General features: G+C 45.5%; 1 protein-coding gene across 4 annotated transcripts in view; it reads left to right on the forward strand.

Annotated features, from left to right (window-relative positions):
* Window positions 1-25494, forward strand: part of LOC140391779 (PC3-like endoprotease variant B) — a 1275236-nt gene that overhangs the window by 1208114 nt on the left and 41628 nt on the right. For 2 of the 4 annotated variants that reach the window (XM_072476643.1, XM_072476645.1), the window contains exon 17: window positions 18710-18839. The exons of the other annotated variants lie outside the window; for them this stretch is intronic. In XM_072476643.1, coding sequence (XP_072332744.1) covers window positions 18710-18839 — 130 coding nt within the window. The remainder of the gene's footprint in view (window positions 1-18709; window positions 18840-25494) is intronic. 4 annotated transcript variants of the gene reach the window in all.

Here is a 25494-nt window from a genome sequence, read left to right on the forward strand (position 1 = left end):
AGCATTGCTGCCTCATGGCGCCGAGGCCCCAGGTTCGATCCAGGCTCTGGGTCACTGTCCGTGTGGAGTTTGCATATTCTCCCCGTGTTTGCGTGGGTTTCGTCCCCACAACACAAAGATGCGCAGGGTAAGTGGATTGGCCATGCTAAATTGCCCCTTAACTGGAAAAAATGAATTGTGTAGTCTAATTTTTAAAATAAATATCTACCTTGTCTTTGTCCTTCATAATTTTGTGCACCTCAATCTGGTCTCCCCTCAGCCTCCTCTTTTCAATGGAGAACAACTCTAGCCTAACCAGCCTCTCTTTATAGCTGACGCATCCTGGTAAATCTCCTCCGCACCCTTTCTACTGAACTCTCAGTTCATTCTGGCATTTGTGGTTTCATTCAATCATTCCATTTTTATTTACAATAAAATATTAAATTAAAATTATAATGTTCAGTTAAAGTGAATTTTCACCTACCTTGAAGACCACTACATTATCATCCTTCTCAAACCTGGGCTAGATGCAGCTTCTGGCCAATTCTGTTGAGTTCTTAACCTGCTATTTATTTAACTGACAAGCACTGTTTGTTTAAGGCATCAATTACATGTACATGGGAGATAAAGCATTTGATTTCCCTCCCCCTATCTTATGTCCAAATGGAAAAAATGTAAATTTTCTATAAATAACTTGGTAATTAGTATTTGAATCTGCTTTTAGGAGTTTTGTCAAACAGAGTTTCACATTTGCATGTCTGTATGCTTGGGATGACAGTGCCTGAAATAGATTAGGAAACCTGGAGAGATAATAACCTGGATGTTTACTTCCTATCCCAGACTGTGCTTAACAGTGCATTCTTAGACTAAAGCAGTCATTATCTTTCCTTTAACTCTCCAATCTATTATTAATCTGAGGAAGCTGACCATTAATGCTTCAGCATATCTCCAGGACATTAACACAATCCCTGATTGAAGGAGCATTACATTCAGCCACTAACAGGGACATTACAATTTTTCAGAAACAAAATCCGATGCGTTCTATTTAAAAAAAAAAAAATCCATTCAAACGACATTAAAACTTAAATTTATTTAAGCTTAAAAGAACAATCGGAAAAGGGAGAGTAAAAATATCGTTTGAAATACAATGTGATATATTTCACAATCTAAATTTTACACTGTAGAAAATGATAGCTGGCAAGCTTTTTAACACTTGCTTGAATCGTTTTGCCTCCTTTTATGAAAAAACAGATCTACATAACAAATAATATCTGGTTTATTCTGATTTTATTTGGAATTATAGATTAGGCTGATAATGCAGAACATCACAAAAGTAAAAAAAAGAAAATTAGCTGAATCAAGAAGTAGCTATGAAGTGATGAATAGATTGGGTTTTAAATTGGAGGGATAATTCCACATGCTTGAGTCTATGGAAAAGAATAAGTTACTATCGAGATGTTGCAATGAACCTTCGCTTCAAACGTTATAACTATGGAGTTTATCTTTCAGCTTATTCTCAGGATGTGTATGTCATTAACAAGGCCACCTTCAATGCCCATTCATAGTTGCTCTGTGAAAGTGAAGGTGTGTAGCAATCGTTTTGCAACTGTAGGACAGAGGACATTAAGAGGAAACAGTAGCATAGTGGGTTTAATATTGGGCCAGTAACCCAGAGGCTTAGACTAATGACCCGGAGATTTGAGCTCAAATCCACCAGGCAGCTGGAAAATTGACATGAGAGAATCTAGAATAAAGTATTAGTATCAATAATGATAGTTGTGAAACCACTGGATTATCAGAATAACTCCATCTGGTTAATTAATGTCCTTTAGGTAAGGAAATCTGCCTTTATCAGATCTGGTTTGACCCCAGATGCACAGAAATAAGCAAGCAAGCAAGCCACCAGCAACTCAGAACCACCAGAGATGGCAGCAGTGTGCTACAAAGTCAGGAGGGCGTGCCCCTTTGGGATTCTTCAGCATTGACTCCAAACCCCACAAAGTCTCAGTGTGTCAGATCAAACTGATTATCGACTGCCCTCCTCCAGCTGATTAATCTGCTCTGCCAAAGCTGTTTCAGCACCTGAATCTACCCAACTATATGAAATGTTGCCCAGCTACATCTTGTACGGAAAAAGCAGGACAAATTGAATTTGACCAATTACATGCCATCAGCCTCCTGTGTCATCATCAAAGTGATGGGAGGTGTCGTTGACAGTGGCACTTGCTCAGCAATGCTCAGTTTGAGTCCTGCCAGAATCACTCAACATCAGATCACATTACAACCTTGATCCGAACAAGGAGGAAGGTGCTGAATACGAGAGGTGAGATAGGAGTGACTGCCCTTGACGTTCAATTGTAGCATCAGGGAGATTGTGTAAAATTGAAGTCACTGGGAATCATGGGGAAATTTCTCCACTGGCTGATTCTTACTTTGCACAAAGGAAGGTGATAGTTATTTGTTATTGGAAGCCAATCATCTAAACCCCAGGACATTTCCTCAGATTCCTCAGATCCCAACCATCTTCAAATGCATCATCATTAACCTTCCCTCCATAATAAGGTCAGAAGTGGGAATGTTCATAGAACATAGAACATAGAACATACAGCACAGAACAGGCCCTTCGGCCCACGATGTTGTGCCGAACCTTTGTCCTAGATTAATCATAGATTATCATTGAATTTACAGTGCAGAAGGAGGCCATTCGGCCCTTTGAGTCTGCACCAGCTCTTGGAAAGAGCACCCTACCCAAACTCAACACCTCCACCCAACACCAAGGGCAATTTGGACATTAAGGGCAATTTATCATTAGCCAATTCACCTAACCCGCACATCTTTGGACTGTGGGAGGAAACCGGAGCACCCGGAGGAAACCCACGCAGACACGGGGAGGACGTGCAGACTCCGCACAGACAATGACCCAAGCCGGAATCGAACATGGGACCATGGATCTGTGAAGCAATTGTGCTATCCACAATGCTACCGTGCTGCCCTTAAGAACAAATAAATCTACACTATATCATTTTCCCGTAATCCATGTACCTATCCAACAGCTGCTTGAAGGTCCCTAATGTTTCCGACTCAACTACTTCCACAGGCAGTGCATTCCATGCCCCCACTACTCTCTGGGTAAAGAACCTACCTCTGATATCCCTCCTATATCTTCCACCTTTCACCTTAAATTTATGTCCCCTTGTAATGGTGTGTTCCACCTGGGGAAAAAGTCTCTGACTGTCTACTCTATCTATTCCCCTGATCATCTTATAAACCTCTATCAAGTCGCCCCTCATCCTTCTCCGCTCTAATGAGAAAAGGCCTAGCACCCTCAACCTTTCCTCGTAAGACCTACTCTCCATTCCAGGCAACATCCTGGTAAATTTTCTTTGCACCTTTTCCAGAGCTTCCACATCCTTCCTAAAATGAGGCGACCAGAACTGTACACAGTACTCCAAATGTGGCCTTACCAAAGTTTTGTACAGCTGCATCATCACCTCACGGCTCTTAAATTCAATCCCTCTGTTAATGAACGCGAGCACACCATAGGCCTTCTTCACAGCTCTATCCACTTGAGTGGCAACTTTCAAAGATGTATGAACATAGACCCCAAGGTCTCTCTGCTCCTCCACAATGCCAAGAACTCTACCGTTAACCCTGTATTCCGCATTCATATTTGTCCTTCCAAAATGGACAACCTCACACTTTTCAGGGTTAAACTCCATCTGCCACTTCTCAGCCCAGCTCTGCATCCTATCTATGTCTCTTTGCAGCCGACAACAGCCCTCCTTACTATCCACAACTCCACCAATCTTCGTATCGTCTGCAAATTTACTGACCCACCCTTCAACTCCCTCATCCAAGTCATTAATGAAAATCACAAACAGCAGAGGACCCAGAACTGATCCCTGCGGTACACCACTGGTAACTGGGATCCAGGCTGAATATTTGCCATCCACCACCACTCTCTGACTTCTATCGGTTAGCCAGTTCGTTATCCAACTGGCCAAATTTCCCACTATCCCATGCCTCCTTACTTTGTGCAGAAGCCTACCATGGGGAACTTTATCAAATGCCTTACTAAAATCCATGTACACTACATCCACTGCTTTACCTTTATCCACATGCTCGGTCACCTCCTCAAAGAATTCAATAAGATTTGTAAGGCAAGACCTACCCTTCACAAATCCGTGCTGACTATCCCTAATCAAGCAGTTTCTTTCCAGATGCTCAGAAATCCTATCCTTCAGTACCCTTTCCATTACTTTGCCTACCACCGAAGTAAGACTAACTGGCCTGTAATTCCCAGGGTTATCCCTAGTTCCTTTTTTGAACAGGGGCACGACATTCGCCACTCTCCAATCCCCTGGTACCACCCCTGTTGACAGTGAGGACGAAAAGATAATTGCCAACGGCTCTGCAATTTCATCTCTTGCTTCCCATAGAATCCTTGGATATATCCCGTCAGGCCCGGGGGACTTGTCTATCCTCAAGTTTTTCAAAATGCCCAACACATCTTCCTTCCTAACAAGTATTTCCTCGAGCTTACCAATCTGTTTCACACTGTCCTCTCCAACAATATCGCCCCTCTCATTTGTAAATACAGAAGAAAAGTACTCATTCAAGACCTCTCCTATCTCTTCAGACTCAATACACAATCTCCCGCTACTGTCCTTGATCGGACCTACCCTCGCTCTAGTCATTCTCATATTTCTCACATATGTGTAAAAGGCCTTGGGGTTTTCCTTGATCCTACCTGCCAAAGATTGTTCATGCCCTCTCTTAGCTCTCCTAATCCCTTTCTTCAGTTCCCTCCTGGCTATCTTGTATCCCTCCAATGCCCTGTCTGAACCTTGTTTCCTCAGCCTTACATAAGTCACCTTTTTCCTCTTAACAAGACATTCAACCTCTCTTGTCAACCATGGTTCCCTCACTCGACCATCTCTTCCCTGCCTGACAGGGACATACATATCAAGGACACGTAGCACCTGTTCCTTAAACAAGTTCCACATTTCACTTGTGTCCTTCCCTGCCAGCCTATGTTCCCAACTTATGCACTTCAATTCTTGTCTGACAACATCGTATTTACCCTTCCCCCAATTGTAAACCTTGCCCTGTTGCACGTACCTATCCCTCTCCATTACTAAAGTGAAAGTCACAGAATTGTGGTCACTATCTCCAAAATGCCTCCCCACTAACAAATCTACCACTTGCCCTGGTTCATTACCCAGTATTAAATCCAATATTGCCCCTCCTCTGGTCGGACAATCTACATACTGTGTTAGAAAAGCTTCCTGGACACACTGCACAAACACCACCCCATCCAAACTATTTGATCTAAAGAGTTTCCACTCAATATTTGGGAAGTTAATGTCGCCCATGACTACTACCCTATGACTTCTGCACCTTTCCAAAATCTGTTTCCCAATCTGTTCCTCCACATCTCTGATACTATTGGGGGGCCTATAGAAAACTCCTAACAAGGTGACTGCTCCTTTCCTATTTCTGACTTCAACCCATACTACCTCAATAGGGTGATACTCCTCGAACTGCCTTTCTGCAGCTGTTATACTATCTCTAATTAATAATGCCACCCCCCCACCTCTTTTACCACCCTCCCTAATCTTATTGAAACATCTATAACCAGGGACCTCCAACAACCATTTCTGCCCCTCTTCTATCCACGTTTCCGTGATGGCCACCACATCGTAGTCCCAAGTACCGATCCATGCCTTAAGTTCACCCACCTTATTCCTGATGCTTCTTGCGTTGAAGTATACACACTTCAACCCATCTCCGTGCCTGCAAATACTCTCCTTTGTCAGTGTTCCCTTCCCCACTGCCTCATTACATGCTTTGGCGTCCTGAATATCGGCTACCTTAGTTGCTGGACTACAAATCCGGTTCCCATTCCCCAGCCAAATTAGTTTAAACCCTCCCGAAGAGTACTAGCAAACCTCCCTCCCAGGATATTGGTGCCCCTCTGGTTCAGATGCAACCCGTCCTGCTTGTACAGGTCCCACCTTCCCCAGAATGCGCTCCAATTATCCAAATTCCTGAAGCCCTCCCTCCTACACCATTCCTGCAGCCACGTGTTCAACTGCACTCTCTCCCTATTCCTAGCCTCGCTATCACGTGGCACCGGCAACAAACCAGAGATGACAACTCTGTCTGTCCTGGCTTTCAACTTCCAGCCTAACTCCCTAAACTTGTTTATTACCTCCACACCCCTTTTCCTACCTATGTCGTTGGTACCAATGTGCACCACGACTTCTGGCTGCTCCCCCTCCCCCTTAAGGATCCTGAAGACACGATCCGAGACATCCCTGGCCCTGGCACCCGGGAGGCAACATACCTTCCGGGAGTCTCGCTCGCGACCACAGAATCTCCTATCTATTCCCCTAACCATTGAATCTCCTACAACTATTGCTTTTCTATTCTCCCCCCTTCCCTTCTGAGCCCCAGAGCCAGACTCAGTGCCAGAGACCTGGCCGCTAGGGCCTTCCCCCGGTAGGTCATCCCCCCCAACAGCATCCAAAACGGTATACTTGTTTTGAAGGGGAACGGCCACGAGGGATCCCTGCACTGTCTGCCTGTTTGTTTTAATACCGTTCAGTTGCGGTGATGTTTAATTCCATTCATAATCCCTCAGATAATGAAGCAGTGCATATCTCAATACAGCAAGACCTGTATAACATTCAAATGTGGGCTGATAAATAGCAAGTAGGATTCATACCACACAAGTGCCAGGCATTCACCACGTCTCACAGGAGAGAATCTAGCCATCTCCCTTTGATGTTCAACAAATTAGTATAATCCCCAACTCAAACCTCACCCTATTATTGATCAACACCACCACCTCTCACATCTTCATATCCAACCCCAACTTCGTCTGGTCCCCCACTTTCAAATGCATCTCCTGAACAAACACCACGTCCGCCCTCAAACTCCTTGAGTGCGCAAAAACGCGAGACCTCTTAATAAGCCCATTTAATCGCCAAACGTTCCATGTAAGTAACCTGTGGGGGGGGGTTTCCTCTCCCCTCCCCGATCAGCCATAACCCTCCATTAACCAACTCCCCCAGGTGCACCCCATTGTCTTTGGCTGGTCAGGTGCAGACGGTAAAGATGTCGGTGTTGCTGAAGTTTGTGTTTGTGTTTCAGACCCTCCCGATCCTTGTGCCCAAATCCTTTTTAGGAAGGTTAACGAGATGATTTTAAGGTTCGTGAGGGCGGATAAGGCTCTGCGTGCTAGGAGGTTTTTTTTTGGAGGGAACTACGGACGGGGGGATATTAGCGTTGCAGAACTTACAAAAATATTATTGGGCAGCAAACAGTGAAATGGTTAGGAAGTGAGTGGTGGAGGAACGGTCGAAGTGGCGGCGGATTGAGGTTGCCTCGAATAATGGAACCAGTTTGATGGCACTATTGCTAGTGCTCCTTCCATTCCTGCCAGCCAGATATTCCACACGCATTGTGTTGGTATCAGCATTGAGGGTGTGGAACCAGTGTCGGCATCACCTTCGATTGGAAGCCATGTCCCTATGGGTGCCAATTTGCGACAATCGTAGGTTTGCCCCTATAGGGTTGGATGCAAGGTTCCGGGGGTGGTGGCAGGTGGGGATAGAATATTTTAGGGATTAGTTGTCGGAGGGAAGTTTGCAGATTTGGAGGAGCTGGAGGGGACATACCAGTTGCCTCAGGGAATGTGTTCAGGTATCTGCAGGTTAGGGACTTCATGATGAAGGAGAGGTGGCTTTGCTTCTGTCGCTGCCACCTCCGGCACTGAGGACAAACTCTTGTCTGAGGAGGATATAGCAGAGGGCAAGGCCTCAGATACATATAGGGAGCTGTTGAAGTGAGAGAGAGTGCCCCGGGGGAGGAGGTTAGGTGTAGGTGGGAGGAGGAGCTGGGTGGGGCTTTGGGGGCTAGCGTGTGGAATGAGGCTTTACGGAGGGTTAATGCGTCCCATCGTGCTCAAGACTAAGTCTCTGTCAAGGGGTGTAGGAGGGTCCTGAAGAGGAGGGCCCCCAAGGGCCCCATAGTCACTTGGGGGGGATGGGTAGTTCCCTTGCGTATGGGGGGGGTGGCATTGCCCATGGGTTGGGGGGGTGACTCACATGCTCACTTAGATCAAGGCACCTTTTCAAAATGGTGACCTGATCTCTGGTTTCAGAGCTGCAGTGCTGAAAATATTCTTAAATGTAGGCTAAACTGGTGAAAAACTCCCCAAGTTGCTCTAGCACACCCGGTATTTAGTACATAATGCAGCCACAGATCACTGGTGTATTAAATATTATGTTTGTGGCAGGGGTGTGGAAAATGGGAGATTTTGTCTGATATGGTGAGCTTCTTGAATATTGTTACAGCTTTACCCAATCATGGAAGTGGTGAGTATTCCATCACATTCCAGGCCTGAGATTGCAGGTGGTGAAGAGGTTTTGACGGGTTAGGAGATGAACTATTTATTACCAAGTACCCAGCCTTTACCCACAAAAGCTACAATGTTCACATGACTGATCCAGTTAAGCTTCTGGTCCATGGTAAACCCCTGGTGGAAAATTTGGTAATTGTCTTGCTATTAAAATTCCTAAGTGCAGAAGGAGGCCTTTCGACCCTTCGGATCTGCACCTACCCTCTGAAAGAGCTCCTTACCTAATTCCATTCCCCTGCCCTACCAAACCCACCAAACTTGCACATCTTTGACAACTAAGGGACAATTTAGCATGGCCAATCCACCAAACCTGCACACCTTTGGACTGTGGGAGGAAAGCGGAGCACCCGTAGGAACTGACGCGGACACAGGGAGAAAGTGCAAACTCCACACAGTCACTTAAGGCCAGAATTGAACCCAAGTCCCTGGCGCTGTGATGCAGCAGTGCTAACCACTGTGCCACCATTATAGAACATAGAACGATACAGCGCAGTACAGGCCCTTCGGACCACGATGTTGCACCGAAACAAAAGCCATCTAACCTACACTATGCCATTATCATCCATATGTTTATCCAATAAACTTTTAAATGCCCTCAATGTTGGCGAGTTCACTACTGTAGCAGGTAGGGCATTCCACGGCCTCACTACTCTTTGCGTAAAGAACCTACCTCTGACCTCTGTCCTATATCTATTACCCCTCAGTTTAAAGCTATGTCCCCTCGTGCCAGCCATTTCCATCCGCGGGAGAAGGCTCTCACTGTCCACCCTATCCAACCCCCTGATCATTTTGTATGCCTCTATTAAGTCTCCTCTTAACCTTCTTCTCTCCAACGAAAACAACCTCAAGTCCATCAGCCTTTCCTCATAAGATTTTCCCTCCATACCAGGCAACATCCTGGTAAATCTCCTCTGCACCCGCTCCAAAGCCTCCACGTCCTTCCTATAATGCGGTGACCAGAACTGTACGCAATACTCCAAATGCGGCCGTACCAGAGTTCTGTACAGCTGCAACATGACCTCCTGACTCCGGAACTCAATCCCTCTACCAATAAAGGCCAACACTCCATAGGCCTTCTTCACAACCCTATCAACCTGGGTGGCAACTTTCAGGGATCTATGTACATGGACACCTAGATCCCTCTGCTCATCCACACTTCCAAGAACTTTACCATTATCCAAATATTCCGCATTCCTGTTATTCCTTCCAAAGTGAATCACCTCACACTTCTCTACATTAAACTCCATTTGCCACCTCTCAGCCCAGCTCTGCAGCTTATCTATATCCCTCTGTAACCTGCTACATCCTTCCACACTATCGACAACACCGCCGACTTTAGTATCGTCTGCAAATTTACTCACCCACACTTCTGCGCCTTCCTCTAGGTCATTGATAAAAATGACAAACAGCAACGGCCCCAGAACAGATCCTTGTAGTACTCCACTTGTAAGTGAACTCCATTCTGAACATTTCCCATCAACCACCACCCTCTGCCTTCTTTCAGCTAGCCAATTTCTGATCCACATCTCTAAATCACCCTCAATCCCCAGCCTCCGTATTTTCTGCAATAGCCTACCGTGGGGAACCTTATCAAACGCTTTGCTGAAATCCATATACACCACATCAACTGCTCTACCTTCGTCTATCTGTTCAATCACCTTCTCAAAGAACTCGATAAGGTTTGTGAGGCATGACCTACCCTTCACAAAGCCATGCTGACTATCCCTGATCATATTATTCCTATCTAGATGATTATAAATCTTGTCTCTTATAATCCCTTCCAAGACTTTACCCACTACAGACGTGAGGCTCACCGGTCTATAGTTGCCGGGGTTGTCTCTGCTCCCCTTTTTGAACAAAGGGACCACATTTGCTATCCTCCAGTCCTCTGGCACTATTCCTGTAGCCAATGATGACATAAAAATCAAAGCCAAAGGTCCAGCAATCTCTTCCCTGGCCTCCCAGAGAATCCTAGGATAAATCCCATCAGGACCCGGGGACTTATCTATTTTCAGCCTGTCCAGAATTGCCAACACCTCTTCCCTACGTACCTCAATGCCATCTATTCTATTAGCCTGGGTCTCATCATTCTCCTCCACAACATTATCTTTTTCCTGAGTGAATACGTTCTGCCCATTAAAGATGGGAAGAATTGGTTGGACACTTTCTTCTTAGAGGCGGCCATTGCCTGATATTTACATGGTATAATTAATACCTACAACTTGTCAACCCACGCTTGATGTGCTCCAAACCCTTCTGAGGGTTGGCACAGGCTGCTTTGTGATTGTGAATGGAACTGCCACTGTAGAATCATCCTGTGACATTATATCATTGCAAGGTTAATTATGAAGCGGCTGAAGATGGTTGGGTTAATGATACTGCCTTGAGGAACTCCAGTAATGTTGTCTGGGGCTGCAATGACTGACTGTTCAACAACTACAGCCATTTTGTTTGCAACAGGTATAAGTCCAGACGTTGAAAGGTTTTACCATTGATTTCATTTTTGTTAACATTCCTTCACGCTATCATTAGTTGAGTACTAACTTGATACTGAGGGCAGCTACTCTCACTTTCCCTCTGACATTCTGCTCTTGAGCCCATTAAGACCATGACACAGCTATGAGCCAAGAGATTCTGATGGCACCTACAGTTAGCATTGATCAGGTTTTTTGTGGATAGGTGTCACTTGATGGCACTATTGTTGGTCTCTCCTGTCACTTTGCTAATGATGGAGAGGAAACTAATGGGCATTAATTGGTCAGATTAGAGTTACCCTTTTTTTTGTGAGTGGCACATACCTCGCCAACCATCTCGCTTGTCAGGTCAAAGGTATAGAAGGTATTAGGGGCTGCTTTAGCACAGTGGACTAAATAGCTGGCTTGTAATGCAGAACAAGGCAGCAGCGTGTGTTCAATTCCCGTACCAACCTCTCTGAACAGGCGCCGGAATGTGGCGACTGGGGCTTTTCACAGTAACTTCATTGAAGCCAACTTGTGACAATAAGCAATTATTAATATTATTATTATTTGAACTGCACTGAAGTTGGCTGGGGAGCAGCTGATTCTGGCATGTATGTATTTTGCACTTCAGTTAAATTTTTCACTATCCAGTTATTCAGATACTTTATCCATGGCTACATTTGAGTCAATCAGAGTTGACTTGCCAACCAATCAGCAAGCACCCTTCTCTCTTGCAGTATAAATTATGATTGTTTGAAACTTGACATTCTTGCATTTGTCCTGATGAGTGCAAGACAGAAAGCTTCAACATCTTCAGCAATATTCTGATGATTCTGACTTGTCATGTGGATCAATACAAATTAGTTCGACACTCTCATTTATGATGGTTGAGACCATTGGAGGAGAACCAGTAAGATGGTCAAGTTTTTGTCTGATGAAGTCTGTGAATAGATCAGTCTTGTCTCTTACATTCACATGGCAGGCTCCACCATGTCTAAGATTCGAAATGTTCATTGAACCCTTCCCAATTGTCCACCATCCTCAATTGGGCTTTGTAGGGCTGCAAAGCTTTTGTCCCATCCTTTGGTTTCAGCACTATTTAACATTTCTTTCAGAAGCTACTTTCAGAGCTTGGCATGTAAGTATTGTCTTTCACTGGACTGATGTGTCAGAAAATTAAAATTATCTTTATTGGTGTCACAAGTAAGCTTACATTAACACTGCAATGAAGTTACTGCTGTGGCCTCTTGTTACTCCTAACACAGCCTTTGTATTCCCCAATGGACCAAAATGAATCTCACAAGATCAACCTATACCCCAGTAAACCTCTCCAGACCCACTATACGGCGAGCCATTTAAATCTCCATTCAGTTCGGTGGCAACGTAATATCCCATGGCGCGAGAGAGGCTATGAAGTCCTGTTGTGTAAGTTACCAATCAAGCTACATTAGAACAGCATCTGTGTATTTAAGGCTGTTCTGATGTACTCAGTTTCCAGGCATCCATTACTGTACGATTGCAGAATATAGGATCATTACTTTCCTCGAATGTTCTTTACTTTATTTCAAGCAGTTTTCTATCAATAAATGGCCCAATTATGTACTATCTTATTTCAAGGATTACATTTGAAATGCTTCTTGGTTCTTCTGAAATACTCTATTTCTCACAGCACTATCATTTACTTTCCATAGCATTTTGCAATCCTACATGTCTTATTCTCTAAACATTTATAATCTCTCTAGGATACCTATTGCCAGTTCCATTTCATAAAATAGCAACTTCAATTTGGAAAAAGCATTTTACTTTTTTTGTCTTTTATCTAGCTGTAATTCTAAAGCCTCGTCAAACCCAGCAGCAGTCAGTGGTGCATTGTATTATAGTCATGATTAAGGGAGTCCCAACGTTTCACTTTTCATTTTTGTTTATTCCATGTCTTTCGAACCTAAAGGAATAAAACCAGATGGGCCTGGCATCGACCTAGCACCAAAAGCAACAACCGTACACTCAGTCCTGTCAACATTGCAAAGTCCTCCTTGCTAACACCTAGGGGCCTGTGAAAAATTGGGAGAACTCTCCCATAGACTAGTCAAGCAACAGCTGGATACAGTCATATTCACAATGGCCCAGACACCACCATCACCATCCCTGCATATGTCCAGGTCTACCAGTAGGACAGATCTATCTGCGGCTATAGCACGGTGATATATAGTTTGGAGGGCATTGCCCTGGGACTTCTCAGCATTGACTCCGGATCACACAGAGTTTCATGGTATCAGGTCGAACATAAACAAGAAAACACCCTGCTGATTATCAAGTACACCTCCCCGCCAGCTGATGAATCAGTACTCCCCGTTTTGAACACCACTTGGAAGAAGCACGAAGCACTGATAGTGACAAGGACATAGAATGGACTTTGCAGTGGGCGACTTGAATGACCGTCACCAAGAGTGGCTCAGTACAACCACAGCTGGCTGAGTCCTGAAGGACATAGTGTCCAGACAGGGCCTGCACAGATTGTGAGGGAACCAACAAGAATGAAACACATATTTGATCTCACCCTTACCGATTTAACTATCATAGCATTGTCACCCTCACCAATCTGACTGGGTGTCATTTACAGTGCTATCAAATGACACTTGCACGGCATTTCTCACTATGTGTACCTTGTGTTGCCCTATTATGTATTTTCTTTTCCTTTCCTTTTCATGTACTTAATGATCTGTTGAGCTGCTCGCAGAAAAATGCTTTTCACTGTACCTCGGTACATGTGACAATAAACCAATCCAATCCAATAAATCAGAAAATCTCTATCCACCCTACTTGAACCCTGATCCCTGCATGGTTCCGTTAAATATTTTGGCTCTAATACAGTGTAGCAGGTCATCACTATTGTTGCTAACTTTTGGTTGGCTCTTAAATCGTAATTTTCTCTGTTTGTTTAACCTTTGCTCTAGAGTCACCAGGTATCTTTATGATACCGCCACGAGGTTCAAGTAATGATCAATAACTCAACACACCAATTAACAAGATTCAAATCAAAACACATTTATTATACACAGTAAATCACTACTTATGCATAAACTCTACTTTCTAGACTATTCCTATCACTAAAAGGCCTATACTTAGCTTCGGACTGGCCCACCAGGTCAGGGGAACAAATGGCCTTTCGTCTAGGCCCTGAGTCTGCAGGATTCAAAAGCTGGTATGGACTGGTAGCTAGGAGCGCCTATCTCGTAGCGAGGATTGACTTGAGACTTACTTGGTTGGCGTGGCCGCTAGACAGTTCACTCTCAGGGGTTGCTTCGTGGTGCTGAGTGACCCTGCCCAAGAAGGACAATTTGAACTTTGGGGCTTAACTTTATAGTCCCCAGGGGCTTCCCGCCCTTCGGGGCAGACCCCGTACCTGGTTCCAAGTGATTGGACTGCGTTCCGATCACTTGGATCGATTTCTCCAATGCTGGAGCGGTTCCCTGATCGCTGGGCGGTCCCTAAATGTCCGTTAGCCTTCCTTTGTCTTGGCTCCTGCTGGAGCCGAGGAGTCTGGCTTGGCTTTCTTCACCTTAATTGTTGCAATTGTGCCGTGGAATTGCTCATTGCTAAGCAGATGGCTGCTGGTTTCAGTGCTATCTGGTTTTTTACACATGATTTCTGTACTTGCTAGTTTTTGCCTGTGTTGGCTGAATTTCCCTTCAGCCTTTGCGGTTCTCCATTTTAAGTCGGGAAGTGGACAACCCAGGTGGCTACATTCCCTCCTTGTGATCCCTAACGCGAAGCGTGAAGGATCACATAACTGCGTTGTCTTCATTCCCTGACCCAGCGAGCACTCTTCTATGGCCTCTACACTGACCATAACTATGCAAGAAAAATTTTAACTAACAATTTCTAAGTGACGCTATGTCAAAACAGGGACATGCATTACAAAATTAAAAAACGGTACCTCTAACTGTCCTCAATAAACTACACTCACTAAACATTCAGTCATATTAACTTCCTAAACAATACAAAATAATAGCAGCATTTACATTTTTCCTGGCTTGACAGTCAAGCACAGGGTTGTACAATCTTTCCATTTCTTTATTTACAGAAGAACGCAAACGAATGTCCTTTATTATAGATCACGGGGTTCGGGGTCCTGGGGATAACTGAACAGAGGGGATCTTATTCTGTACACCGGGGTGCGAGCGCGGTAGGCTCTCCTTCTCCATTTTCTCATGCGGATAGTCTGCACGATGCTGCAGAGTATCGCCAACACTAATAGGGATTCGACTACGTAGGAAAGGGAGTACCATGTTATGAGCTTATCACACCATGATGGTGTGGTGTTGTCTGTTACTGGGCTCTGGGTGCGATGGGGAAGTGAATCATTAACGGCCGGGGAGGGTTGGGGTCAGGGGGTTCGCGTTCACGTGCAACCGAATACACATTGCAATAACGACAAAATACACGTATGACGTCTTCATTGTTGTCTTCTTTCCTTTTTGTCTCTTCCTTTCCGTTTTGTCTCTTTTCCTGGAGCTTCTGGGGTTCTATGGATCAAGCATAGTGCCTGTTACTATCTTGGTTAATATCTCGTGCGGAAGTATGTCTGTCCTTTTGTGCCAATTCTCCCTTTACAATTTGTCACCATGTGTGACTCCCTCTTTTTTTCAAACCAAATATTCAGGACAAGACCCACTTAAAAATAGTGAAACAGTGCAAGCCGTCTCACAGGCTGTGCGGTTTACCATCCAAATGTTTGAGGATGTAAATAGCATAGGGATGGCAACCTAAGGGTTGCCGGAAAACAAACCAAAACTTTTTGAACTAAAAGTGCCGAAATTAGGTGCGTATGGGCCGCGACGGGTAAGAATTGGATGGAATCCCCGGATAGGACGGCGACCAATGCCGTGTGTGCTCTACCCGAGCGTAGCTGACCAGAGGGGGGTCCTCAGGCAGGGCGGAGACCAATGCCGTTTCTCCACTGCCTGAGCAATCGACAAGAAGTGGGATCAATTCCCTGATGTCCATGACTGTCATGAAATAAACAAATAAGTTGATTCCTGTCCTGTTCAGGAACCACATAAAGGGTGTCTTTTAACACCACACCGTCATGTGTGGTCAGTGCATTTTTAAATCTATCATAGGGTGCTGGAAATTTTCCTTTCAAAATCTCCCTGAGATTGCTATCCTGCTTCTGGGCCTGCACTAAATCCTCGATATTAGTCTGCGAGACCTGAACTGCATTCACTGGAGCGCTTTCGGGGGTGTCCAAAAATATCCATGCCTGGAACCTGCTTTGGCCAGTGCGTCGGCTTTTACATTTCCGGGGGGGAGGAACGGTGGTGACTTCGAACTTTAACAATTCCGAATGTCCTGTCCTGTGCTTTCTCTAAAATGTGGCGGAGCAATGGGGCTGAAGGGAGGGGCTTTCCGTCTGCGGAAACAAATCCTCTTGCTTTCCACAGGGGTAGGAATTCTGTTAAGCTATTGCAGACATAGAGTTTGTCCGAGTATATGTCTGCTGGGCTGGGGAAGGAATCTGGGTGATCCACAATGTACGCCACGGCTGCTAGTTCTGCCGCCTGCGCGCCTAAGTGGCCTGGTAGCTTTAAGGAGATCTCTTCTGGGGCGCGTCCCTGCGTGTCCTCGACATATATGCCGCATCCTGTAATGCGCTTCCCATCTAATACAGTGGAAGAACCATCCACATAAATCTTTAAGTGTTTGCACGTGTCTGTATGCTGGGGGCACTGGGGTGAACTACCTATCTTTCTGGGGGAACAGGTCAGGGGAACAAATGGCCTTTCGTTCAGGTCCTGAGTCTGCAGGATTCAAAAGCTGGTATGGACTGGTAGCTAGGAGCGCTTATCTCGTAGCGAGCATTGACTTGAGACTTACTTGGTTGGCGTGGCCGCTGGACAGTTCACTCTCAGGGGTTGCTTCGCGTTGCTGAGTGACCCTGCCCAAGAAGGACAATTTGAGCTTGGGGGCTTTACTTTATAGTCCACAGGGGCTTCCTTCCCTTCGGGGCAGACCCCGTACCTGGTTCCAAATGATTGGACTGCGTTCCGATCATTTGGGTCGATTTCTCCAATACTGGAGTTGTTCACTGATCGTTGGGCGGTCCCTAAATGTCCATTGGCCTTCCTTTGTCTTGGCTCCTGCTGGCGCCGAGGAGTCTGGCTTAGCTTTATTCACCTTAACTGTTGCAATTGTGCCTTGGAATTGCTCATTACTATGTAGATGGCTGCTGGTTTCAGTGCTGTCTGGTTTTTTACAGGTTTCAATACACATGATTTCTGTACTTTCTAGTCTTTGCCTGTGTTGGCTGAATTTCCCTTCAGCCTTTGCGGTTCTCCATTTTAAGTCGGGAAGTGGCCAACCCAGGTGGCTACACTATGCTTCATCGCTGCGAGTGGTCGGGAAACCTAGTCAGGTGCAATTGCAATAGCAGCAATAAAAAGCCAATGAGGAAAGCATTGCTGAAATTTCAGGATTCCAAATGATCTGCCAGACTCTCCTGCTCGGAGCGGGTCAGAGAGTGAAAATTCAGCCATTTTTAAATGTAAAATTTCCATTTTCATCACTAACCATCTTTACAACCACTCTGAATGGGTTTTCCCATTGTTTAGTTCAATTTGCATTCATAAACTTTCTTTAGATTACATATCCTTGCATCTTTTCACTGTGCAATAGTCGAATCATTTAAATCTTGATCTCCTCCAAGGTCTTTGATGCTGCAACAAAAATGATTTCTTTTCATACCTCGCAACGAGTACTATCTCATTTTTTTGTTTGTTTTTCCTAAATTAAGGGGCGATTTAGCGTGGTCAATTCACCTAGCCTGCACATGGGTTGTGGGGGCGAAACCCACGCAAACACGGAGAGAATGTGCAAACTCCACATGGACAGTGACCCAGAGCTGGGATCGAACCTGGGACCTTGGCGCGTGAGGCAGCAGTGCTAATCACTGCGCCACCGTGCTGCCGCACGAATACCATCTCTTACATTTGTTGGTTCAACCCAGCCTCACGTCATCTATTACAATTCTTAGTTTGAGTGCCCTCTCTGAGAGGAAAATAAATCCTTAACTCTCCTCATCGCTACAACAAATTTCAGAAAGGTTTGTTTCCATTTTACTAGCACCTCAGCACCCTCTGTAAAAGTCCAATGTGTCAAAGATTTGAATAATTCCTGATTTGTCAAAGTAATTCCAACACTCTTTCTTGAACTCACAAATAAAATATAAGAAAAGGTTTGTCCATGACATGATCCTTTTTTTAACCCCATCCAATGTGTTTCCATTACAATTGTTCATGTCTATTTAAGCTTCTGTGATCTTTGCCCCTCTTGAGCTTTTTTCTCTAATTTCTCCTAAATTTCAAGGGTCCGATAGCCCTTTCCTCCTCATTTGTCATTACCGAGTTGAAATCAACCAAAATCACGCAGTCGAACACTCTATCTCATTCTTTACAAAATTGTAGAACTTTATCTCCCTCAATCTTCCTTTCCTCGACAATTCAGATGATGAACCAAAGTTTAGTGTCATTTGCTCATTAACTTCCAATTTAGTGAGATTTTTTTCTTGCTGTTTCAAAGTTGATTCTGAAGTACATCCCAGCTCTTCATCTACGTTTCTGTAAATATGTTTTATGAAGTACCAAAATGTGGGACATTTTGTGCAATGAACTGTGACCGGTGGAAATTGAATTCAGACTGCTCAAACACACACAACTATTGCAACCAGAAGACAGAGAAGGCTTTGATCATCAGTCTTGGCTAGATTTGAACCCAGGTTTCAAGGGTGAAGAGGCAAAGTTCGAACTTGCCGTGGTTCCAATAAGAATTGTATTTTTTCTTTCAGATTACAGATCATGCCAATTCCGTCAAACGTTGTAAGAGACGTGGCACTGAATTAACATCAGGATTTCTCACCAAGTTCAAGCTGACACTGTGGGGAACCTACAAGAATGAGCTCCCCAAAAGGGAACAAAGTACGTGAATCTCACAATGTACAAAAATAATACAGAGACGATGCCCAGGTATTCTCCATTCCAGAGTCTACATGCTCCTGCCAGTGGAAAATTGGGATTGTCCCATTGGCGCTAGGCGTGTTGCCGGGGTGGAATTCACATGGCTCAACGATTCAAAAATATGCATAGCACCTAACAGTTCTGGGGTTAGGGCGCCATTTTGAATGGGCGCCCTGATTGCCGCATCCAGGGACAGGACCCCCCAAAATGTAAATGTTGACCCCCCCCCCTCCCCATTGACAAGAAGAGCACCCCAAACTCCTCGTCAAGGAGGGGCATCCTCCCCCCCCCCAAACCACAGGAATAATGGGTCAACGCACCCATGAGGGTAACGCTACCCCCCCCACCTGACCCCCTCAGCACCCCTTCAACTCCCCCCAGCCCCCACTCAGCTTCCATCTCAGCCTCCCCATCCTCAGCCGCCCCCCTCCCCCAACCCCACCCCACTCCCCAGATCTGAGGGAGCAGGTGTGAGGTAATGGAAAATGATCCTGGCTTGATTCTTCACACAACTGTCTAGTCTGCTCATCAGCTGTCAGACAGAGCAGTTCAGAGTGAGAAGGCCACTTCAGAAGGGTCTAAACAGGTCAGACCAGGATGAAAACCTTGCCAAGAGTGATCTTCATGTTACCCAAGGCTGAAAGGGGCAGTCCAGACATGGGACCCCATCATAGGGGAGGGTCCTGTGGTCAACCCCCTACCTCCAGCCAAGTCCAACCAACCCCCAGGACCCTTGGAGGACCCTCCCGCTGCAGCATCTGTGGTTGGGGGGGAGGTGGGGAGAGGATGCCTTTTGTGAGGGCCATGAAGAATCCAGCATGAGTTTGTAGAGTCAAACAGAAAGTAACTTTATTTACAACAATATGTACACAGCAACAGTAGTTGACCTCTGCTTCCTTGTCTAGCTGGGACCACACTGGCCATCTCTAATTATACAGCTGTAACCAATAGTGACTGCCCCTCCCTCTCATAGGGGGAGTTCATATTCCCCAAGAAACATGGGCTAACCAATTGTCCCCAGCCAATAGTATTGGGCGGGTTATAACATCGCCCCGCCTTGACGAGGGGTTGGTGGTGCTCCCCTTGTCGGTGGGGGGGGTCAATATTTGCATTTTGGGGTGGCAGATGGGTGTTTGAGCAATGGGCTGGCCCCCTTAAACCCCTTTGGGGTCCATTGCACCTGGGTTCCGCGTGGCAATACTTACACCAAAGTCTGCCCAGTGGTGTACCCGCTGTGGGGGTAGGAACATACCTGGGGTGATGGGGCATCTTAGCGGCGGGGAACAAGAATCTTGCCTGATGAGTTTTCATGCAAGGCTTGAAAGATGAAAAATGAAATACTGGGGATAGAATCAGTTTTGTACAGTAAATATATATGCATAGATATATGAAGCTTATGGAGAGTTATGTTGATGATTGTTAGTAAAATAGGAGTAGATGTTTATAAATGCTCCACATAGTACAATTATTATTGCTTGTCATTCAAGCCCAGGAATGGGTACTGCGGGTTTGCACTAGAACCTCACTGGGCAACACGCAGAACCTGTTAATATGCAACTAAAAACAAATCCACAATAATGAGTTACAACTGACATGGAATACTCCACCCGTTCTCCGGTGGGGATATTCTCTGGTACCATCAGCAGCACACACCTGCTGATGGGTTTCCCCGGCAACATGGGGGAGCTTCAATGGGAATTCCCATTGACAGCAAGGGACTAGAGAATCCTGCGGCCAGTGAATGGCGCGCCACCTCCTGCCACCAAGAAAAAAGCGGCTGGGAGGCCAGGGAATCCCTCCCATCATTTATCTCAATTGTATTTTCAGTATTTATCTTCTTCATATAAGTGATAGAAATGCAAGCATCTGATTTTTCCTGACAGCGTCTTTCCAACTTTAAATGCTACAGAGGTGATCGGAGAATAGGAGTGGTCTGGAGAGGCCGACCATGCTCCCAAAACCATGTCCCCAAGATTGTCTGTCATTTTATGCAGTGGCCTTAATATAAACTGGGCCCCTCCCACTTGCAAAGTCATTAAATGGGCAAAAGGGGGAGGTTGAGTTTTTGTAATTGTTAGTGATAATATAATGCATCATCAGTAGCATAGAATAAATATGGAAACGATAAAAAATAATAAAGGATCAACCACATTAATGGAGGTATTCTTCAGATCACCTAATAAAGAGAGGTGGTGGAAGAAATATGCAAGTGAATTAGGTAAGTGGGTAAAACGGGTTAAGTATTTATCATGGGACATTTTAACTACACTAAAATTAATTGGCCAGAAGAGGTATGCAAAGGGAATGGAATTCCTAAAATATATGAAGGAGTACTTTCTAGCTACTGTGTAGAAATCCAAAAAGGGAGGATTCAATACTGGATCTAAAAATGGCGATTGGAGCACAGCGAGGTAGAGATAGGGGAACATCTAGACAATGGTGAACCAAATATAAAATGATTTAAGATAATAATTGAGACAAACATAAACTTGACAAAGACCACAATATAGATTGGAGAAAAGCTGATTTTATGGACTGAAAAAACATGAACAACAATATCAGCAAAGACAAGCAATGGGAAACATTTGAAACAATGTTTAAGAGAGTCCAGGAAATATGTATTCTTCTAAAAGGAAAGAAGAAGTTAAAAACTCAAGAAACATAATTGATGGACAAGGGCACATGGGGAAAAAGTACAGCAAAGGAAAGCTAGACAAAGGAAAATACACAATGATTAGACGAGAACTCAAAAGAAAGCTAGGACTGGAAAGAGGAACACCGACATTAAACTAAGAAATATAAAATGAAAAATATTCTACTGGTACACCAATTGTGTTGAACGGGATAAAATCACAAGCTGTGATAATGAAATGGCAGAAATATTAGAAAATTATTTTGCTTTGGTATTTACAAGGGAGACAGATGAGGGAAACATTCCATCAGAAAATGAGATCACTGCATTTAAAATTTTGAGAAGGAGAAATATTAAATGAATAATAATCAAAGAGGATAAAATCTTGTTAAGGGTGGATTTCATCAATGTATTTTGAAAGAATCTGTGGAAGAGAGCGCAGAGGCATTTGTTAGAAAAATGTGTAGGTACCAGAGAAGTTGCAGGGGGTCAGTCATATATGTTTATTTAAGGAGGGAGATCGGACATGATCAGGGAACTGCAGACCAGTGGTATGAATAATAAAAATAATTTCAAAAGAGAACATTTAAAAACTCTAGAAACTAAAAATATAAGAAAGAAGAGTCAGCATGATTTCAAAAGGAAATGTCTTGCTTGGCCAACCTGATTGAACTCTTTGAGGAGGCAAAAGACAGAATAAACAAGGGTGATGCAATGGCTCAAAGAGTGTGTGAGAAGAAGGGGTTTTAATTCATGGGAACATTTACCTGAACTGAAAAAGAAAAAGCTGTGCCCTTAGGATTGGCTCTATTTAAACCAAGCTGGGATCAGCAGTGGCAAACCATGCAACTAGAGCTATGGATAGGGCTTTTAACTAAAAGAGGAGGCGAGGGGGTCAGATTAAGGGAAATCTAAATGGAGAAGTTGAGGCAATAGAGTAGTGCAGTGATTTGGTAAAAACAGGAGAGTAAACAAAGTAGATTATAAAGTAGGTTACTGGCACAGTGATTAGCATTGCTGCCTCACAGCACCAGGGTCCCGGGTTCAATTCTGTCTTTGGATGGTTGTCTGTGTGGGGTTTGCAAGTTCTCCCCGTGTCTGGGTGGGTTTCCTTTGGGTGCTCTGATTTCCTCCCACAGTCCAAAGATGTGCAAGTTAGGTAGATTGGCCATGCTAAATTTCCCCTTAGTGTCCAAAGGCGTGCAGGTTAGATGGCGAGGGAGTGGACCTAGATAGGATAGGGTGCTCTTTCTGCACTGTAGGAATTCTACGGTTCTAAATATTGGTGTCTTAGGGCAGAGACAGAAGAATATAAGGGAAATGAGGAAATGGTAGAGGCATTAAACAAATATTTTGGACTGAATTTTTCTGATCCTGTGGTGGCAGGTCCCGCCAGTGGCAGCGTTCCCCCTGCCCCACTCCATCATATATACTCCATCATGGGGCAGCATGGTGGAGTAGTGGGTTAGCACTGCTGCCTCACGGCGCCGAGGTCCCAGGTTCGATCCCGGCTCTGGGTCACTGTCCGTGTGGAGTTTGCATATTCTCCCCGTGTCTGCGTGGGTTTCACCCCCACAACAAAAAGATGTGCAGGTTCGGTGAATTGGCCACGCTAAATTGCCCCTTAATTGGATAAAAATGAATTGGGTACTCTAAATTTATTTAAAAAAAGAAATATATATATATACTCCATCATATATGGAGGCTGCAAGCTCAAATGCAGATGGTCAGAGGATTCACGCCACAAAGAGGTGGTTGCAGTTGCAAAAGGCCTCGTGACCATACATACATAGATACATAGAAGATAGGAGCAGGAGGAGACCTTTTGGCCCTTCGAGCCTACTCCACCATTCATCACGATCATGGCTGATCGTCCAACTCAATAGCCTAATCCTGCTTTCTCCCATAGCCTTTCATCCCATTCTCCCCAAGTGCTGTATCCTGCCGCCTCTTGAATATATTCAAAGTTTTAGCATCAACTACTTCCTGTGGTAATGAATTCCACAGGCTCACCATTCATTGTGTGAAGAAGTGTCTCCTTATCTCTGTCCGAAATGATTTACCCTGAATCCTCAGACCATGACCCCTGGTTCTGGGCACACCTATCATTGGTAACATCTTCCCTGCATCTACCCTGTCTAGTCCTGTAAAATTTTATAAGTCTCGATAAGATACCCTCTCATTCTTCTGAACCCAAGCAAGAACAATCCCAATCTAGTCAATTTCTCCTCATATGACAGTCCCGCCATCCCTGGAATCAGTCTGGTAAACCTTCGCTGCACTCCCTCGAGAGCAAGAACATCCTTCCTCAGAGAAGGAGACCAAAACTGCAGACAATACTCCAGGTGTGGCCTCACCAAGGCCCTGTAGAATTGCAGTAACACATCCCTGCTTCTATACTCGAAACCTCTTGCAATGAAGGCCAACATACCATTAGCCTTCTTTACTGCCTGCTGCACCTGCATGCTTACCTTCAGGCGAATGGTGCACAAGGACACCCAGGTCCCGCTGCACACTCCCCTCTCACAATTTACAACCATTCAGGTAGTAATCTGCCTTCCTGTTTTTGCTTCCAAAATTAATAACCTCACACTTATCCAAATTATACTGCATCTGCCATTGGTTTGCCCACTCGCCCAATCTGTCCAGATCTTGCTGTCGGATCCCTGCATCCTCGTCACAATTCACCCTCCCACCTAATTTGGGATCATCTGCAAACTTTGAGATGTTACATTTTGTTCCCTAATCCAAATCTTTAATATATATTGTGAATAGCTGGGGTTCCAGCACCAATCCCTGTGGTACCACACTGGTTACTGCCTGCCAATTTGAAAAGGACCCATTAATCCCTACTCTTTCTTTCCTCTCTGCCAACCAGTTTTCTTTTCACCTCAATACATTTCCCCCAATTCCATGCGCTTTAATATTGCACAATAATCTCTGATGCGGGACTTTGTCAAACGCCTTCTGAAAGTCCAAGGGCGGGATTCTCCGACCCCCCGCCGGGTCGGAGAATTGCCGGGGGGCGGCGAGAAACCCACCCCCCCTGGCTGCCGAATTCTCCGGTGCCGGGGAATTGGCAGGGGCGGGAATCGCACCGCGCCGGTCGGCCGCCACTTGCAGCAGCTCCCCCGGCGATTCTCCGGCCCGCGATGGGCCGAGTGACTGCCCGTTTTCTGCGGATGCCGCCGGTGTATGTTACGACAGCTATTTGCCGGCGGGACCTGGCTCCGCGGGTGTCTTTGGGGGTGCGCGGGGGGATCTGGCCCTGGGGGTGCCCCCATGGTGGCCTGGCCCGCAATCGGAGGCCACCGATCCGCGGGTGGGCCTGTGCCGTGGGCGCACTCTATTCCTCCGCGCTGGCTGGTGTACCTGTCCGCGATGGCCGGCGCGGAGATGAAGCCCCACTGCGCATGCGCTGGGATGACGCAGTTACATGCTGGCACTCCCGTGCATGTGCCAACTCGTGCCGGCCGCCGGAGGCCCTTCGGCGCCGGTTGGCGTGGCGCCAAGCCCCGGTTGGCGCGGCGCAAACCACTCCGGCGCCGGCCTAACCCCTGAAGACGTGGAGGATTCCGCACCTTCGGGGCGGCCCGACGCCAGAGTGGTTTACGCCACTCCTTCGCGCTGGAGTTGCCCGCCCCGCCGGTTTCCGAAGAATCCTGCCCCAAATATGCCACATCGACTGGCTCCCCCTTGTCGACTGTACTGGTTACCCCTTCAAAGATTTCCAGCAGATTTGTCAAGCATGATTTTCCCTTCATAAATCCATGCTGACTCTGACTGATCGTGCCACTGCTTTCTAAATGTTCCGCTATAAAGGCCTTGATAATGGATTCAAGCATTTTCCCCACTACCGATGTTAGGCTTACTGGACTATAATTCCCTGCTTTCTCTCTACCTCCCTTTTTGAATATCGGAGTGACGTGAGCTACCCTCCAATCTGCAGGGACAGTTCCAGAGTCTATAGAATCCCGGAAGATG

Source organism: Scyliorhinus torazame, chromosome 15 (assembly GCF_047496885.1).
Source record: "Scyliorhinus torazame isolate Kashiwa2021f chromosome 15, sScyTor2.1, whole genome shotgun sequence".
Taxonomy (NCBI): Eukaryota; Metazoa; Chordata; class Chondrichthyes; order Carcharhiniformes; family Scyliorhinidae; genus Scyliorhinus; species Scyliorhinus torazame.